The sequence below is a fragment of the Lepidothrix coronata genome, unplaced genomic scaffold (genome assembly GCF_001604755.1).
Source record: "Lepidothrix coronata isolate B3197 unplaced genomic scaffold, Lepidothrix_coronata-1.0 Scaffold11, whole genome shotgun sequence".
Taxonomy (NCBI): Eukaryota; Metazoa; Chordata; class Aves; order Passeriformes; family Pipridae; genus Lepidothrix; species Lepidothrix coronata.
The window spans coordinates 8,106,991-8,126,995 of record NW_016690191.1 but is presented as its reverse complement, the minus strand read 5'-3'; the positions used below and the strand labels follow the sequence as shown (position 1 = coordinate 8,126,995).

Genomic DNA, 20,005 nt, shown 5'->3' with positions numbered 1-20,005 from the left:
CTAGAGGCTATCTTTGAAGATTTTTGGATTCAGGCCATGTTAGTTAGCATTCAGTCTTCTGACTCAGGACTTGACACATACTCTGCAGCAAATGACAGGGTATCTGACTGACTGGGAGAGGACATCAAACCTGTGTGCAGCACTACAATGTGGAAACAATAAAAAAGGCACACAGGGTAAAATGTGCTACCACAGTTTTGGGGATACATAATTAGAGCAAAATTTCCTGTGAACATGGAGGCTTCAATTACAATTTCTGAAATTCAGGACAAGGAAGAGAAGAACACAAAGCTGCACATTAGTTTCCCAGAACCAATCCCCCCCACCCCCAGCAAAATGCATGGTGTTTTCTCAGGCAGCTGTTTCAGCCAAACTTTTGTTGGATAAGACTAAGATATACTTCTCCATGTTTCAGCATCAGTCCAGCTTTGCACAGAGATCTGTTGCATAGTGACTCCTAACAAGCACATAATGTACAAACAAATCCCATTAATTCCAGTGTGTAACCTGCAAAATTAGTAAGACTGGAAGTCATATTCTTGGAAAATGACTCTCTATGGTGAAGAAATGTCATGTCAAACACAAACATATTTGTCTGGACTCAGCTCAGATGCAGGGTTCTCCACAGCCAGCCTATTGCTAAGATTTTTCTCTATGTCTTTCAAGGTAGCAACTGGGGGGGTTTGGGTCTGGCTTTTCCAGGTAGTGGCTAGGTATCATTTTCCAGTATAAGCCTTAAATTTAATTTTTATAACCCAGTGTCCTATGATTTCTGGAAAGTAATTTTTTTCCTTGATTGGCTGTTGTTCAAATCAACTGATTTGTGACATAAATTTGTGATATTGAACTTTCTGTGATTTTTTTTTCCCTGCAGAAGGTCAAACTTAATAGAAAAATTGGAAGTATGCCCAATGAAAATCCATATAGCAGGTGGGCTTTACCTATGATACATTTTCAGAAAATAAATATTGCTTGCTGTTGACATTATTTCTAATTCCAATAGGCTATATCTGGATCTTTTCTCCAGTTTAACAGGAATTAAAACATTGTGACCCAAAGAGCAGAATATAATTCAAAACAAGGAAGGATCTCATACACAGCTCTATAGAATAAACAGAACATTGGTTGTTATGCTCTGGCACACATGTAAAGACAGTAATAGGAAAACATATTATTTAACATCTACTACACTGAGGTTTATTGCAAAAAGAAAAAGACTTGTGTCTTGCCCTTTTAACCTTTGTTTTAAAATTTTTATTCTTTATAGGATAATTAGTCAAAACCCCCACAAATTCTGAAGTGAGAAAGGAGACACCAAAGAAGATAAAAGTTTTGTCCATTTCTGTCTGCTCAGGAATGCCAAATCTTATTTTTGCTTTTTTTTATTGTAGGGTATGGCTACTTTCAGCCATGACTGCAGTACACAGATACCAGAGCTCCCTTTAACCTGGCTTAGCAGTGCAGGTACCTGAAGCAGTGTAGCCATGGCAGCACAGAGCTCTGAGTGGCCTAATTACTCTGCCAGGAAATAAATGGATACTGGTAATTCCCTGGGGAAAAAGATGGTTGAACCGTTAACAAAAAGAGTTTTTCCCTGAGGCACATTCGTTAAATAGGTGTTAGCAAGAGGCAGGAAACCTCAAGCTCTAACCTCAGAATAAAAGTGCCTTTGTCCTTGGTGCTTTTGATGTCCCAGTCCTTCCAAACCTCCTGCTGTCTATAGGTACAAAAGAAAGATGTGATTCTAATATCTGATAGAAAACCTAAGATAAAGCAAAACGATCCCCACCCCCAATTAAAATCTATACATAAGATCTCCTTAAACAGGCAAAAATAAAAGGTTTCACCTGCCTGGAAATGCAAAGAGCTCTCCTGGTGGCAGTGGCAGGGTGGAGTTGCCTGAGCCTCCTGCCCTCCATAGGACACACATCAGGGTCAGCCCCCTGAGCAACAGCAGGAGGGATTTCAGACCTGCTGTTTCCTATGCCTGTAAAAATGGCAGGATATGTATGTATTTAAGGTGAAGACCAAGAAGAAGAAAAAAATGGGAGCAAGATTTAGGGGAAGGGAATTTAATTCTGTTATCTCTTCTCCCACCAATCTTTCCTCATACGCAAGAGCAGACATGTATAGAGAAAGGTGAAGGGGTAATTTTATCAATATGCTCACTTTCTTACAAGCTCAAATACACAGCATTTTTTTTCTGAAACTGGGGACCAAGACTTCACTAAAATTGCACACACAGTGGTTTATTTTACAAGTTGGATCTATTTATTTAGACTCGTGATCTAAATCAGATGGCAAAATCCATATTATTTGGCTGAAATTGCCTTTGAGGTCAATGCAAGTTTAACTAGTTTAAGGATAGAGATTTAAAGCCATTTCAAAAAACATACCTGGCTTCTCCAGGTGGAGACCTCGGTGAGTATTGCCAAATCAGAATCTGTAGACTTGTGCCCAGCCTGACAAAATACTATTTGCAACAGCCACATGCTGAAATTCCTGTTTTGAGGAGACAGAAAGCCAGAAAATTGTGAGTTTGCTGTCTCATAACAGAGGCCAGTAAGTGGATGGTGTGTAGAGGCTAAAAGTTGCATTTTTTTCATATTAATTTAAATGTGAAAAAACAACAGGACACTGCTAAAATCTGAGCTGGTTTTCACTTCCAAATGTTCATATACTGCAGCTTAGATACATGCATCCCATTTAGACCTAACCACACTGATTGGACTTTTCTATGCAGGCAAAGAAGCAATAGAGGTGAAAACCCCACAGAGTCACCAGGATGTGATGCCCAATGATGAGCAGTAATTACTGCAGCAACACTTCAGCCAGCATGAGTGTCAACGAAATGTCTGCCTTCCCTCTGACTCTAGAGCAAAAAACTGGCTTTGCCTTTGTGGGGATTTTGTGTGTTTTCTTGGGACTTCTAATTATCCGATGCTTCAAAATCTTGCTAGACCCCTATAGTAGTATGCCTTCTTCTACATGGGAAGATGAAGTTGAGGGGTTGGATAAAGGAACATTTGAATATGCTCTTGCATGAAAACTCACAGAATATCCTGCCTTAAATTTGATGTTGATTTCATTTTGGAAACCAACTGTTGTTACATTTGTTATACATCCCCGCATTTTGGAGATATGTTGGTGGCATCCATTTTGTTAAATAAATATTTGTTGCAAACTCAAAAGGCGCTTCACGTTGCTTTTACTTGCCAAACAGTGGAATGGTAGGTAAGAAATGGTTAACAGAAAACAAATACTACAATAATTCAATAGAAAGTGATGATGGCCAATATTTTAAGAGTCAGATGATATCTGCTTCTTCAGAGAAGGATCTCATTTCTGCTGTGTCTCATGATACGCTGGAGAAAAAGATGAATAACACAAAAGACAGGCTCACGAATGGTGCATGTTTAAATGGTAACACCCTCCCCGCCTCATCTGACACTATTTTCTGAAACTCGTAGTCTGTGCTTGTACACTGAGAATACAAAAGTGGAGGACAACAAATGTTGAGGATGTGCCTGCAAGAGGTGTGTGTCTGTGTTGCTGAGGGGACAGGAGCAAGGGCTAGTCCACTAATGGGAAAGCCAAAGATCACATCCGTTGCTAACTCATCTCTCACCTTCCAAGAAGAGCAGGTGCTCTACTACTGACTGGTTATGAGGAAAGTACATTGCTTCTCTGTGAAAACTTGATGTGGTCCTTTGCAAACACTGTGTAACTCACATGAGTATTTTTTTGATAGATCTCCCAATCTACAGCAACAGAAACTGAAGCAGAATTAGTGGAAGGGAAACAAACATCATTAAGGAAGTTTTTGATACTACAAACATTTAGCCATACAAAACATATTACCTGCTCAGAACTCCAAATCAACATCAGCACAGTCCCAGTCCCCCAGCATCTCCTACATTGTTAAAAATTTTAAGAGGAAGAGAAAAATTGAATGTTAAATAACCAATCTAACTCTAGCTGAATTGGTCAATTGCCAGTTTTTTACTACTTGGTTACAAATGTCGACTCAGTTTAAACTGGAACTTAAACTGTCTGGTTAACAGCTCCCAGCAATAATTACACCAGCTTGGCAAGGCCAAAGCAGAGACAATCATGCTGCTTACCCATTTGTACCCAGTCCCCAAGAGGGACGAGGGTCCAGAGCTGACTGCAGAGCTCTGTACTCTCCAGCCCCTCTCCACAGCTGGTTCTGCTGCTCCTGTGACTTTGTACAGTGTTCTGGATCTTTGTACAGACCTGGACTGTCACTGAAGAACTGGTCATGGGAGAGCCTATCAAAGCAGAAGTGAAACAGTGAAAGGAGAGACTCAAATCTGGATATTCAAGGTCACCCTCATATACACAGCTGTTTAGCAAGTGTGACAGTACTTGACAGAAATTCAATTCAGTTTTTAAGAAGGCTGGCATTAGAATTTTAGGCACTGTCACTTTTGCTAAACAGCTCTGTTTGCAACGAGGAGCTAAGACAAGGAGATCAGTTACAGCAGCTGTTTTCTTTTTTCATGTATTCTGAAAAAATACATGTTATTTCTTTTGCCCTATATACTAGGCAGAGGCAGAGAGTGGAACAGCAGACCTCAAGCGCCATTTGGAACATGAAATACTTGATTGTACGGGGAAGGACATGAATCTCCTGTCTGAAGAATATAACAGAGGAAAAGCCAACATCAATCTACACCGGTCCAGTTGAATTATAAAACATAAACAGCTTTGTGAATATAAGGGCTTTTCAACTGCTTCAGATTGTACATAGGAAAAAAACGTCAGACCTTCAGAGATTCAGTATATTGCATTTATCCTAGTTAATTTAACCATAAAATCCGAGGTAGATATCAGTACAATGATTCATGTGATCTGTTATTGCTGGATAGGATCATCCACTGCAGAGACCTGACACTACCATTCTTTTTATGTACATCTAATCAGCACAGCTGAGCTCTGTGCTGTCAGGTTAGAGTGCTGAAGGTACTTAGGTTATCTGGGTTAAATATAGCTCAGTTAGCTTTAAACTACACAACAAACACAGCAAACATACCCAAAGAACCCCAATATTGTCTTATGACTTTTGTTCTTGACCCAATCTATTGCTGGAAGCAATTATCAAGTTCCCTTATGATTACAAAGCTTCATCATTTCCTGCCTTCCCTTCTCTGCATCCCAAATAGACAAGGAAGTCAGCCTTCCTGGAAAGAATACAGAGAACATAATTTTTCAAAGGTTTTCCTTAAATATACAGAATAAAACTTAAAAAGGGGTCAGGAGTAAATGGTTCAAAACCGCCTGTAGGACAAGGGACCCCCCCAATGACCGATCCCACTGACTTCACTGAATGTCTTCTGCATAAAATGCACCGAGAAGAACCTGTCCTGAACTCATTATCTACATGACTATATATGCAGAACTGAAAAACAGAGAGAACATGATCTGTGCATAGAATCTGGCATAGCTGGGAGGGAAATGGAGATAACAAAAGTATTTTCAGGCCCCCTTAGAAATTTTGCAATGCCATAAAGTCAGTAATTGTAATGGATAGGTACATTTGCTGGTTAATATGTAACAAGCTAGAATGTCTCTCTAAATCACCATCTAGAAATGTTTTGAAAGAGAGGGATTGGATGGTCTATTCAGTGTATTAAGCAGGAGAAAAATCTGGCCAATAAGGCAGAGTCTGTAATGCCTCAAAGAGAGGGATAGACTATACGCATGAATAAAAGAAGCAGATTGTCCTTCCCTAAAAACACAGGATTGAATGGTGAGTTAAATTACCCTAATAAGGTAAACTTGATTATTTATGCGTAATGCTAGAATGCTAAACACAAAATTATTGACAAATAACAGTTGAGAGACCTCTGGAAATACACTGTGAAAACCAAAGTATTATTTTCAAGAACAGCAGAAAGGTAAGAGACTTTACTTTTCCTAGCAAAACACTAATATTATGGAAATAAGACAGTGAAATGACAGAATCATTTTACTTGGTAGCACAAGTCATCAAAGCAAATTGTCATCAAAGAATTGGGATTTCATTCAGTCAGGGAGATGAAAACAAACGTAGTTTCACTGACCTTAATGACAGAAGATTTGTTTTTGCTCCTTCGTGCCTGCAGATGAAACACTTCCTTGCAACTTTAAAAGGCTGAAGGAAGCAGAACACTATCTATGATCAGAAATGTGTAATAATAATAACACTATTGATAATCCAGAGGCAGCAGAAGTAAAATAAACTAAATAAATGTAACATTGCTGTGAGGCTTACAAAACATTAGGCAGGAAAACCAACATAAATATGAGGGGGTTAAAAAGTGGTATCATAGCAGAGAGGTGACAGCAGAATATTATCTATAGCTTATGGAAGAAGTGAGAAAATACGCTTTAGGTGTATCTCATACTGAAGATGGAGGACTTTTTATTATCAGCTCTTCAAATTATAATTTTGATATGTGATTTTAGAGAAAATTTACATTGCTGAGCTATAAATATTGATGGCAGTATTTACCTTTCTGTGCCAAGGGGCCAAATGCATCTCACAAAATCATTGAGAAATTTAAATTGAAAAAAATCTCAGGAGGTCATCTAGTCCAACCTCTTGTGAAAGCATGAAACTTAAAAAAAAATGCCTGTAATGGGCTTATTTACCCAGATTTTCAGTTCATATATTGCTTTAAAAGATATATTTTGTTTCTAAAACTTTCTGCTTTTACAATCATTTGCAGAGTTTCCATGTCTAAGCAATGCTCTGGTTTAGTACCTTTGAACAGGCCCGGACTCCTGCTGAATTATACAGGTCTCTACAACCACACTTTCTAATCTCCTTAGAAATATGTTTCAAGACTTACGGATTGCCATCATTTCAGTAGCTCATTTAAGGGCCATCTGGGCCATACTGTAAATTGCTGAAAAGGTACTTAACCTACTAAAGGCCTTAAACATACATACCCCTTCTTCTCTTGGTGTTTTTGTTTGCTCACTCATTTTCTTTGATGAGGGTCTGTGTGGGGAAGTGGAGGTGGGAAGGAGATTATACAGCTATATGTCCACTTTTCAGTGGGCTGTAACTCCAAGGGAGCCAGAACAAGATAGAGGAACAGGACAACAGGAATCTCATGACATTCAACAAGGACAAATGGAAATCCTGTACTTCAGACAGATTTAATGCCTGCACCGTGCAGGGAGCAACTCTCCTGGAAGGGACCTGGTGAGCAGCAGGTTACAGAGAGGGCAGTCCCCTGCTTTCCACGTTTTAATTGCATGGTCATGTTCCAATTGCATGATCCATGTACATGGATGCTCACTGTGTCACCCTGCTCCTTTCTGGGTTTCCATAAAACAGATTGAAACTAGAGGAGTTTTTGGCCCATTTAGCGCTCAGGCCTGTACCAAACTACTGCTGGTTTGGTTAAGGGCTCAAGTGTGTCCGTCACTGATGGAAACATCTCCACAAACTCAGTCTTTGACTCAAATATTTTTTTAGTCAACAAGTCATAGGATGACAGTCTTATGGATACTTGGTGAGGCCAGGGAGAGCTTACAGTGGAAAATGTATCTAACCATGCAAAATAACAGAAATGTTTTATTTATATCTTTTATAGCAGAAAAACAGCAGACAACATTAGGAAGCCTGCTTAGACATTCAAGAGAAAATTCTCAGAACTTCATTACTCAAGGCGTAAAGACTTCATATGAAACAGCAGTAAACCCTTTGCCATAGCTGCTACTAACTGGCTGCAGCCACAGAAGAGTAAAGGGCTCAGTGACCTGAGTCTGCAGCATCCCTGAAGATGTCCATGAACAATGCACCAAATGTATTCTCGGATCCAAATGCAAATCGGTTTCAAGTTAACATAATTAATGAAGGCCATGACGACAATGAAACAGCCCAAGAGGATGTGGGCTCTGACCCACCACATTATGAAGAAACATCTTTTACTGATGAAACACAGAACAGACTGAGAATCAGTTACAGACCAGGAAAAAGAGAATTATATGACAATTTCCTTCAAAATGCAGAGAAAACAGAAGCTAGTTTACATCCCTATGATACTCACACTAAAATGTATTATCTACAAACTTTTGGCCATAACACAATGGACCCAGTTCCCAAAATTGATTATTATAGAAACACTGGCAGTGTCAGTGGGAATAAACTCAACAGACCAAGCTTATTAGAAATTCATGAACAACTGGCAAAGGTAAGTGAAAAGGAAAGATACAATTTTTCTCTATTCTATTTCCAGACTGTTAATTCTGCTTATTAATATGAGAAAGTCCTTAGATTCATGGACCTTGCCCAAGAGAAAAAGTACAAGTAATTACCATATTTCCTCTGGTAGCTGCAGTCTGCTTGCTGCTCTGTATCCTGATCAAAGCAAAGATTTTTATTAAAAGGTGGTCATAAGGTACTTGATTAACAGAAAAACATTGCTTAATCTTGTCTAAAGTATGGATCTACTTAATCTCTTCTGTTCCATGTAAGAGTTAGGATGGCAGATGATAAATGTCAATTCATAATTTAACCAGGCTACACAATTCACACTTATTCTAAACGTGAATTTAACATCAATGCATAACTAATTTTGACAGATTCCTCCACTGTACTCATTAACAAATATAAGTGTTATAAAAAAGATTATGTGCAACAAATGCAATCTCAATCAGAAATCCAAAGCACTCCCTGTTTATTGCTGTAACAAACCATTCAAACTGCAAAAAAGAATCCAGAACAAGGGTGTTGAGGCTGAGAGTGTTTGCTCAGAAGAGGGATAGCAGACAAGAGTTTTCAGGTGCTGATTCAGTGAATGAATTTAGGCCTTCACACTCATTATTCCAATGAATTTGGAATGAATCTGAAGAGCTTCTTGAATGACTACATAGAAAGCATTTATGGAGGAATGATTGGGCTAAATTCCTCCTAATCTGTCAATGGAAGAGCTGTTTAGACTTTGCTCATGTAATAGATGGGGCTATATCCATGTAAAATACACTTACAGAGAGAAGTATAAAACAGAATACAACTGTCTAACCTGCCTTTGAATGATTTTGTAGAGCTGTTTCTCCTCTCTCCTTCAGAGAGACCTATTTTTGGTGGACCCACTGTAGGCATTTACTATTGATATATATGCATTTTGTGGGGAAAAAAAAAACCCTTCCCCTTAGCAGACTCTTCCTGTTTGCTCCACTTTTTCCACGTATACACCACAGTAAGTGAATAATGAAACACCAAAACATGCCCTTTATCATGATAATCCTCACTTTTGTCACCCCCCATGGCTACTTGCAGAAGAATATACATTTGTCAGGTATGATCCTCTGGGGTTTGCACGTTGAAAACTTCCACTGGAAAGAATTTGAAAAGTTGGTAATATTAAGTCTCAAATACCAGATTTTCACTAATTTCTGTGTTAGTGTCTCAGATAGGTGAATTTTGCTGTCTAGTCACCTATCTAGATATTTTAAGGGTTGATTACCCTATGTGGAAAAAAAACAAATAGCATGGAAAGCTGTAATAAGAACTTATGTGGCAAGAACAAATAGATTAAACACTTTGAAACAGTTAAACTACTAAAAGACCTACTACAAAACAGTGGAATAACATGTTACTCTACTGACTTCATAAGCCATATCTTCCCCCTTAAGCCACAATAGCAAGTTCTCTGTAAAAAGCAGAGACACAGGATACAGCTACTTTCAGAATCAAAAACCTTTTTTGAGGTTCTTAATTGTGCACTTATCAGGGCAGGGCTGGAGAGAGATCATTGCTATAGTCAAGCTGAGACTAAAAGTGCCAATATGCAGCAAAAATCCTCATTCTTTTTTCTGTGTTGGCCAATTGTGAAATGAGAAATTTTGAGAGAAAACAAGCTCTCATCCCCATTCCACTCAGTTTTACATACTTCTGAGGTCTGAATAATTTGGACAAGCATCTGATTTTTGGATGCTGGTCCAGATCTTGTTCAGACTTCCACTCTCTGCAGATTCACCTGTCGTAAGGAGGGTAATATAAAATAATGAAATCAAGAAAAAAAATAGCCATTAGCAAATTAGGACCCAGTTCTTTAGGATCTTATTAGGGCAGCTTCCTAGCCTTGGTCTAACTTACCTAAATTAAAGTATCCACAGACCTGTGTAAAATGGCTTACATGGAAAGGAGAAGCATTTCCAAAGACAAATGCAAAGTGGATATAAAAGGGAAAAAATATGAATTTGGTATCTGTATTCGTTTGCAGATGTACAAACTGCTGCTCAAGAGACTAAACACATTTCTATGCCCAGAAGAAAACTTCCTCTTATAGAAATAATTTACTTCAGTAGTGGCCAGAGAGGAGTAAAATAGTGTCTTAGCTTTGAACATAATGCTGAATGATAAGGTACTGAACATAAGCATGTTAAGGAATTTTCAGTTTTGATCATAACCAGAAAATTCCATGTTTCTTACTGCTGCATCTCTCAAAGGTTTGTATATTTTAAACAAAATGAGATAACTTTGTTTAGGTTTTTTTAAGGCTTTCACTTAGAGAAGGTTAAAAAGAAGGCAGATGATATCACAGAATAAAATGAAGGGAGAATTGCTTCACAGGTTGGGACTGTTAGGGAAAAGAACATCATCTAGCTTGGCCATTTCCATACTTTTTCCAGTATTCAGCTTACAGAAGGATAATCTTATGCCTTTCAAAACAGGAAGGTGAATGTCAGAGGTAATGGGATTTTTGTTACACTGGCAACCTGCTGTGCCCTTATGTGAGTTGTGGCCCTGGTGTGGGAGCCACTGACCACAGCCCTGGAACAAACGAGGCGCCATTAGCAGGGCTGGAGTCTGTGCCTGGCTGTCCTGGGTCTCCCTTGGTGACCTTGGGCAAATCACTTCGGTCTGCAGAGCTTATTCTGAAGAATAAACAAACACAAGGTCACTAAATAGCAGATTAGTAGGGAAGGGAATTAGGATGGTATGAAAAGGAGGATACATATCCTATCAGGAGGATAAGATATGTATGAGCAGCTGGACAGGGGCCCTGCCTGCAGCAGGAGCTCTGGCCACCAGCAAGGAGGGGATGAAATGCCCCACTGAGCAGGTACAAGGGTTACACAATAGCCCGAGGTGCAGTTCTGAAGAGGATGCTCTATTTTACTTTAACACTAAAATGAGGGCTTACCACACTACACCCTAAGGCAATCCCACCCCCCTCACCCCCAATTTGAAACTCAGATTTTGAAGACAACTATACTGTCACAAGCCCATTGCCAGATTCTGATAAGAAGTGGCATATGTTTGACTTCAGATTGCTAAACATCACATAACTATTCCCATTGTGCTTTGATGCTGGGCTTCACATCAGAAGATAAATATTAATATTTAATACTTTTTTTAATATGCAATTTTTCAAATGTCAGAATGTAAGGCAGGCTGAAAGGAGCTTCAAATATCTAGTTTCCCCACTGCTGGAGTCAAATGTGTGTCATCTTTTACCAAGACATGTCAGGTTTTTGCACATATTAAGCCACAAATCGCCAATTAAATCTCTGAAAAATAGTCTAAGTGCTACTTCACAGCTGATGGCTGCTGATAATTACTTGGGCTTAATATTTACCCTACATAAGAAATAATCTAACCTTTCTTCCTCTTGGCTATTCTCCACACTTGTTACGGAGACTTGATGAGCTCATCATCTTTAGCCCCAGGAGAGATGAAGACTAAACCATTCTGAAACAAGAAAGGAAAATGTTTGGGTTAGTTCTTTTTTATTTTTTTTAAGCAGTTAACTTTTTATTTTAGTAGTTTTTCAAAATGTTCTGTCACTTTTATTCCACATCCTTAATGCATGAGTAGCACAGGTACAGCTGCTTGGTAAATAACCAATCATTCACTAAAGCACGCCAATTTAAAATGCATTTATGGAAGGTTTAAGGCCATAATTTATGATAATGGCATAGAGAGCACAAATTAATTCAAAGTACAGAGGAAACAACTTGTTTCAAGTACAAAGACCAAACCCTTTTAATTTTTTTGTCTTTGAAATTCTAACCACTGTAGCTGATCTTCCTTAACTCACTTTAATCATTTACTGTATTTTGAGCGAACACAGCCATTATTATTTCAGGGTGAGAATTGTCAAAAGTATCTAAGTAACTCAGGAGCTCAAAGTCACAGGCTTTCAACAGATCTTGTATTCCCATTTCACTTAGGGCCAACAGGGCTGTAGGCACCAAGTTTAGTCCATGTCGAAATGTCCAGTCACTTATTTCTCATTTGTGAGTACAGTCCTGGATTTACTGTGTCAAAGGCATTCTACAGCCTTGCATCATCGTGACTAGAGCCCCCATCCATGAGGGGCAGGTCCAGATATTAGTGTAAAAGGCATATTCAGTTGGCCTTTATGTCTGTTTTGGGTTTGTGTGTTGGGTATTTTTAAGTTCACAGACAAAATACAGAAACAGCCTTAAAGTCAATCAAGATGAAAAATCTCATATGTTTCACAGAATTACAGATGTTTTTCCTCCTTGACCTGCTTGGTTAATCTGGAAATATCTTCATTAACCTCCAAACCTTAAAAGCACCTTGATTCCTCTTCAGAAGTGGTACCCACTCCTGACTCTGCCAGACTGTGGCAAGGGGCTTGGTCCTTCCTGAAGACCTTTGCAGAGGACCCAGAAAATATCTGGCAATAGCTAACCTAATGCCAGCTGCTCCCAGAACCACTGAGAGCTCTGAATAAGATAAAAAAAGAAATTAAAAGCAGCAATGACAAAGAGCATAAACCTCGGCACCATGACTAATTCCTATTCAAGCCACAAGAAAGATATCATGGTGCTAAATTGCCTCAAAGATTCTGGGGCAGAAGAGCTGAAGAGATAAAATACAGATTTATATTTGTAACCTAATATGAACAATCTAAAAATTCTGGACTATTATTCTGGTTACACCACAAATACAGCAATTCCTAATCCTATCTACTATGGTTACACCAGAGAAAGGATTATTCATTTACTACATTTCACTGGCATTTCTCTAACTGTTTTCAGGAATATGTTACCCATCTGCTGCTGCAGTTATGTTTGCACTTTATCCAACAGAAAACACTGGAGTTCATCACATAACTTCACCATGCAGCACTCAGCTCAGTCTCTTTTCACTATTGAGCAATTATCCCTCCTTCTACACTTGGAGTTATTCATAAATTGTTGCAAGAGCATGCAGAGGCCAACCAGGAGCCTCTCACTATCTTAGATGCTCTACTTACATATCAACACAATATGTATGTGGAATAGTTCACAATAAAAACACTTAAGTACAGATAATAATGTATTTACTCTGCTTAAGCGGTTCTTTCATCTTTTCTCCCTGTTAGCAAGCCCACCTGGTGATGCCTGGTGTAAGCAGAATATTGCTCTCTACTCCAGAGGCAGTAAAACCTGATCTTCTTTGGAATTCCTTTCTCCTGTGTCTCTCTTATGCAGCCAGGTGTCCTCTGCTTTGCACAAAACCGTGTTTGTTTTCTATGTGATTCTCCAGAACATCGCTGTGAGCACTGGCTCAGTGGAGAGAATGGCTAATGGAGAGAGCACAGCTGGAGAGGAGACAGCAGCCAGCAAGGAAGAGGAAAACAAAGCAGGATTTGTCAAGTTCGGATGGGTGAAGGGTGTGCTGGTGAGAAACTTACCTGCACTTCTAAACAAAAAAATTAAAAGCAAATAAAATCAGTTTTGTTACACTAAGGTCTTCTAAGAATTAAGAGTGGGAGATGGACTTGAGGGATGTTTGGGGTGTTTTTTAAAAGCCTGAAATGTACTCTGTCATGCTGCTGGTTGTTAACACTACTTTCAACATTGCACTAATGCGGTATTTTTTCTTTAAAACCTAGGTAAGATGCATGCTTAATATTTGGGGTGTGATGCTCTTTATTCGACTTTCCTGGATTGTAGGTCAAGCAGGAATTGGTATGTATCTTATTTAATATCATTTTCAACAGTGAAGGGATAAAGAGGATAAACTATACATGATCATGATTAATATATAATCTGAGATGTGCATTTGCATGTTGAACTAAATAACGTTTTCAAATGCTTGCCAAGGTAAAAGACATTAATCCTCCAAACTATTGGAATTTTCCAGACTCACAGCCAAATTACTGCTTAGAGGCACAGATCTGTTAACTATGCATATGATCATCACATTTGAATATTTCTAAGCTTTAGTGAAATTTGTATTTAGATCCTGTAACAGATGTAAACTTTATGACTCGGGCCAATTTCTAATATGTGAGTACAGAGTTAACCTTTAAGAGTTCACACTTTGCTTATCTGTGAAACCCAAACCTTGTCATCTACATATTAAAAACAACACTTCTTTACACTTCTCTGCAAGGATGAAAACAGAACTGGAAGGAGGTCTCATCTCATCAGGATTTTGTTATTTTTAACTGCAGAACAGTACTAGATACTAGTGTACTATGAAAGACTAAGTTTAAAAAACTCTGCTGTAGCTTTCATATAAATTAACTAAGTACACTTCACTATGTGCTGTATCTTTGCTTCTTCATTTTGCAATTTAATTAATCCAAATTCCAAATGCCAGTCCCTGGGAGACTGGGCCCCGAGGCCTCCATCCAGCATGTTGCTGAGTGTTCAATGAAACCAGTGAGAGAGGAAAGCTGCAAGAATCTCCAGCACTACAAGAGCAGCTCAATGAGGTGCAATTTCTGTGTGGTACAACTGCCTTTTTAGAGCTGCTGCTCTGGGGAAGCACAGAAACGTGACCTGCGATGGCACTGTCACTCTGTGATCCATGATCCTGCAATCTGGAGTGTTGGGGCCCTAATCTTTGACTGGCACCCAGATGTTGCAAAAAATGCAATCCAAAGGCATGATGGCAAGTATTCCAGTTTGGATGCTCACAGAATGGAAACATTAAGTAAATTAAGGAGCGTTGACTCTGCTGGGCTTGGATAAAACTCAGTGCTCAAAATCAGATGGTATAACTGTCATTCACTTCCTTGTTAATGGAAGTGAAATGAAACATTGAATCGAAACATCTCCAAAATTTTGCATGGAAGAAGTCTCATTTCCAATAAAATACAGTAACTTCATAGAAGTTTCACTTGAGCAAGTCTGAGCTTTTAAACAAAGAATAACAAAGGAAACGCTTATTAAGTAAAAAAATCCAGCCACAAACTTACAGAAACATAAATAGAAACAAGAAACCCAACAATAAAAGATCCAGAACTAAGCAGGAGAACTTTAGTACTTCTGCAGTGCTCCATGCGTGGCTCCAGCACTGTGCCTGACAAAAGGGTGCTTGCTGATTTTATGATGCATACCAAATGAGCACGTACAGCCCAGGGCACTCATAACTATATGCCTTGCCATGAAATTTCTGCATCTTAATATTGCCAAGACTTTGCTCTGGGGTTTCATGCAAAATTAGTTTTTAAGGGCAGTTTAGTAACTTATTGAGATCATCAAGAAGTATTACTTTGTTTTGAGGTGTGAGAATAGCCATGGGCAAGAGTAATTCATTTTGGAACAACTTACTTAGGAGCCATATGCCTGCTTTTCAATCTAAACTTTAATCAGATTTTTAACATTAATTTGCACCAACATCAGTTACAACCTTTCTGCTTTCACTTTTAATTTTACCATTTTAACTCATTGATAAGCAGACTCTCTTTCCTTAGAGTTTATTGCTCTGCTGTTGCTTTTTAAAGTTGCATGTGTTATGCAAGGAGGTTAGTTTTACTTCTGAAAATGAGACGTCAAATTCCATATGAATAATTTCTCATTGCATTTTCTGAATGTCTTATTAGCAATGAGCTTTAAGTCCCTAGCCAAGCTGCTTAAGGAGAACAGTGATGGAAGCTCATCATCACCAAGGCTCAGGGATTTCACTGGGTACTGCTACTAACATGGAAATTAAATGAGTCAGTTAAACCACCATCTGGGCACCATTTATATCCCCATCATTAGAGGGCCAAAGAGAGCAAACCCAATTATTTCCATATCCTGATAGGCTGTCTAGGGCAAAAGCTCTTACAGGGGGAAAAAAATACCATTCAACAAAGATCTGTGTTTATCATCAGCTGGGAAAAAAGGGACAGTATGGTCCTGACAAGATTCCAGGTCCAAAACTAGTCTGGTATTTTCACCTAACATCTGAGGACTACATGTACCTGGAATGGTTAGCCAAAGGAAGGGAAAAACACCAAGTTTATGTTACCTGAAAATCTGGCCCTGAATATTACAATTATGTTGTTATGTTATATGACAATGTTTTGGTTAAGTCACTGCATTTTATGCACTTTTATTCTTAAATCTTACAATATTTTTTAAAAATTAACATTAAAGTCTTTCTATGAAGATGTTACTATCAAGTTAACAACTCTGTATATCATATACACGTTAGCGACATGAATTGTGAAATGCAATAAAACATCCTTGAAAAATACTCCTTAGGATGCACATGCACTTACCAAATAATTTTAAAACTACTTTAAGAATAATATGTCTAACTTATTCAATTTAAGAGTTAACAGCTGATTAAAAATCATGTTCAGCCACTTCTCAGACACAAAATTTGCATGGTTTAACCTTCTGTGTAATGGTAGCTGACCAAAAGGAATGACTGTTTGGATTTCTTTTTGTACAGACCTGCATACAAAAAGCTGCATGACTAGTTAGAGTTCAGAAATCAATAGGATAAACATAATTTATTAGAGGCTCAAATCACTTTGAATATCCTACACCACGCTATATATCATTTATGTCTTGCCCATGACATCTTTCTGTCTTAAAGGACTGTGATAACATGGCTATAATTTAAGCAGCAAAGAACATTCACTCAGGGACTGGGTGGCTATAACCATCCAGTATGAACTGAAGTCAGGAATCTGATCTGGAAGCCAGAAGGTAGAAATAAACCAGATGAATCGATCAGTTTGTAGTACTTCTTGCTCAGTGATAGTTGTCAGATCCAAGTTTCAATCTGGATGAGCCCTGGTCAATAAATATTGCTACAGGCAATGTATGTTCTCCAGTTCCACACTGAACACCTGTGCACCTCACAGACACAAGGCAGCTACATAAGCCTTAGCAAGCTCAGATAAAACTAAAAACTGATTGTTAACAGAAACCTGACCATATAACCAAAGACTGGAAACGTTCTCAAATTTCAGAGCATAACTTAAACTAAAACCCAGTTCATCTGTAACTAATCACCTTTCACTGATCTTCAGATGTTTGATTATTTCTGTTCAATTACTCAAGTTTGTGATATCAGCTAAAAAAAAAGAATATTCTAAGTTCTCTAAGATTACAGGTCACCTGTTAAAGTAAATGGCATCTAAAAAGCAGTATTTCCATTTTCAAATGTTTGTCCTGTGTTAGACTAAAACTACTTTTTGCAGGGAAAGAGAGAGATGAGGACATCACTCAGGTTTTGTCTCTCAGCCTGACTGACTCTTTGTCCTGGTGCACTATGAATCTTCCTCTGACTCACTATTTAATTATCTGATGAAAGACAGCAGCATTCTTACAAGAGCTCTGGTTAAAGTATCAATCTCCTCATTTAAACAGCCAGGATGCTTGTTAAAGGTAGATACAAGTTTCCATGTCAAGGGACACTTGTTTGTTCATTTCCTCCAGCCTTTGAAAATCATGAGAATTTCTGGCTAGAGTACTCCTATCACAAAGAATCACTGCTTGAAGACTGATGGGAATAATTTACTACCATGTCATGGCCTCCATGAAAATGTTCTCCAAGCTGCAAATGGTCAACAAACCATCTTTTCAGTTTATTGCTCTGATTCTGGCCTGAAAATTCAATTTAAAGAGAGAATGATTTGTAGGAAACATGGAACATGAGTAAAATATTTTATCTTCTTATTACTGACAGGTCTTGGAGTAATCATAATTCTCCTCGCCACGATGGTAACCTCAATTACTGGGTTGTCAACTTCTGCAATAGCAACTAATGGGTTTGTCCGTGGAGGTAAAAATCTTAGGGTTACTAATGCTTTCAAGCCCAAAAAGGTATTTATGTATTATTTCCGTGTGAGACAAACCAGAGGGACGATAAACCAAGTGGTACATCTAAAGGAAGGTAACAATTCTAGCCACCTCTCATCACAATTTAAGGCATGCTTTAATAAACCACAGATTTCAGTTCAGTCTGAGAAGTACATTTCAGGTGTTCCTGCCTGCTGGGAGCGAGGGATGGCTGCTGGCTTTCCATGGCTGCTCTTACCTTTCAGCTGGTCTTTCCTGTTCAGAGCATTCCAGGTTGGACATCCTTCAACAAACTGAGCATGGAGACACCTCTTCCTCTCATTTTAAATACTGATGCACATCAGTGGATGCCTTCAGTTTAATGCCTTCTTTATAACACTTCTTACATTTCAGCCACTCCTTGGAAGACGAGTAAATGATTTTGCTGTAAAAGTGCATGTCAGGTATTTTATGAAACAAATTTCTAGTGCATTTCAGAGCCTTTAAGTTCTATCTGGCCTGGTCTAACCTCTCTGGAAAATGGCAAGTTCTTACTACGTCATTTAAGCACAACAGGTACTGGAATACACTTGAATATACTTTCTTTTTCGGATCTTTCAGGTCTTGGAATCATAGTTATTGTTCTGAGTGTAGTAGTAACAACATTGACAGGTATCTCCATGTCTGCCATTTGCACTAACGGAGTAGTAAGAGGAGGTAAGTGATTATGATCTCATGAAAAATACAAAAATCTGCAGATTTTACTTAGAGAAATAAATGGAATTGAGATAACTGTGTTAGAAGCAAAGAAATAATAAGCAAATATATTTGCAGTGATTTCTTTCAGTGCATCAACAGCAAATTAAAATGTATATAAACTTAATGCAAAAAATATTAAAGATTTACTGCAGGAGCTTAAACAATGTACCACAGAATATGATCCTTCATGCTAACACTGGGACAGATCCATGTAAGTTAGAACCTGTCTGGAAGTGAGGTTCTCTCTCCTTTGTGTTATTATATCATGTATCATGAAAAATTATAACAAGGTCCAGTTTTGCATGCTAATGTGCACTAAAAGATTTCTGCAACAGAAAGGCATACTGAGAAGTCTGAGAGCAGAACCAGTACAAAGCACATTGCTTTTCTGTAAGTGCCCTCTATCAACATAGGGCAAGGTTCAGTTATATTTGTGAGGCTGAAAGCACAGATTTCTGCAGTAATTGTTCTGTGGGGAAAAAACAGCAAAAACTGAGCATTTAGTTGTGGCAAAATAACAGTCATTTCTGTCTGCAGGTGGAGCATACTATCTTATCTCAAGGAGTCTGGGCCCAGAGTTTGGTGGATCTATAGGACTTATCTTTGCCTTTGCCAATGCAGTGGCAGTTGCCATGTATGTAGTTGGATTTGCCGAAACAGTTGTGGAACTTCTTAAGGTAAATGTAGATGTAGATGTTTCAGGTATATGGTTAAGTTAGTTTAGTTTTTTTGTGTTTTGTGTGGCCTTTTTTTTTTTTAGGGGGTGGTGTTTGTTTTACATAATATATTTGTTTAAGTGGTGATACTTTTTAGCTAAGGCTTGAGGGACATTTTTAGCAGGGAAGGAGCTGGTGTGTCTAAACATGCCACAGAACAGTAGGCTGTTCTCCATTATTTCTACCTTATGAATATATTTCATACATTTCTTGACAAGAATCTCAAAATCAGAAGAGGAACAGACATCTAATTAGACAGCCAAATAACCCCAACTGCAGAAGGCCAGCTGGAACATGAAATACAAACACTTGGTCTCATAAATCTCTGCAACTTTGACAGCTCACTGCTCTCTACTTCACCTTGTTACTTGATCCCACCAGTTGGGCAGAGAAACACTGGTTCTATTAACATTTCTCACTGCTTTCAGGAGAGTGATACCCTGATAGTAGATGAGTCCAATGACATCAGAATCATAGGCACCATAACTGTTGTCTGTCTTCTCGGCATCACTGCTGCTGGCATGGAATGGGAAGCAAAG

At 38.5% G+C, this 20,005-nt stretch overlaps 2 protein-coding genes and 1 long non-coding RNA gene across 7 annotated transcripts in view; 2 read left to right on the top strand and 1 right to left on the bottom strand.

Annotated features, from left to right (window-relative positions):
- CTXN2 (cortexin 2) overlaps window positions 1-3,191 on the top strand; it is a 5,300-nt gene extending 2,109 nt beyond the window's left edge. The window contains exons 1-2 of one of the 2 annotated variants that reach the window (XM_017805037.1): window positions 801-1,542; window positions 2,744-3,191. In XM_017805037.1, the coding sequence (XP_017660526.1) occupies window positions 2,798-3,046 (249 nt within the window). In that variant the 5' untranslated portion in view covers window positions 801-1,542; window positions 2,744-2,797 and the 3' untranslated portion in view covers window positions 3,047-3,191. Of the gene's footprint in view, window positions 1-800; window positions 1,543-2,743 lie in introns of those variants that run through there. The other variant, XM_017805036.1, reaches the window with a different exon arrangement.
- On the bottom strand, window positions 1,727-19,952 carry LOC108492568. Its single transcript, XR_001873149.1, has 8 exons — window positions 19,827-19,952; window positions 18,251-18,436; window positions 11,626-11,716; window positions 8,335-10,899; window positions 6,087-7,009; window positions 3,629-4,292; window positions 2,397-2,502; window positions 1,727-1,987 (listed from the first exon to the last, which is right to left on the bottom strand). It is a non-coding gene; the product is annotated as an uncharacterized LOC108492568 (long non-coding RNA).
- Window positions 5,434-20,005, top strand: part of SLC12A1 (solute carrier family 12 member 1) — a 47,031-nt gene continuing 32,459 nt past the window's right edge. Inside the window, exons 1-7 of one of the 4 annotated variants that reach the window (XM_017805019.1) lie at window positions 5,434-5,921; window positions 7,611-8,210; window positions 13,526-13,660; window positions 13,875-13,950; window positions 18,613-18,708; window positions 19,288-19,427; window positions 19,895-20,005. In XM_017805019.1, coding sequence (XP_017660508.1) covers window positions 7,800-8,210; window positions 13,526-13,660; window positions 13,875-13,950; window positions 18,613-18,708; window positions 19,288-19,427; window positions 19,895-20,005 — 969 coding nt within the window. In that variant the 5' untranslated portion in view covers window positions 5,434-5,921; window positions 7,611-7,799. Of the gene's footprint in view, window positions 5,922-7,610; window positions 8,211-11,637; window positions 11,743-13,525; window positions 13,661-13,874; window positions 13,951-17,899; window positions 17,996-18,612; window positions 18,709-19,287; window positions 19,428-19,894 lie in introns of those variants that run through there. The other 3 variants (XM_017805018.1, XM_017805017.1, XM_017805020.1) reach the window with 3 other exon arrangements.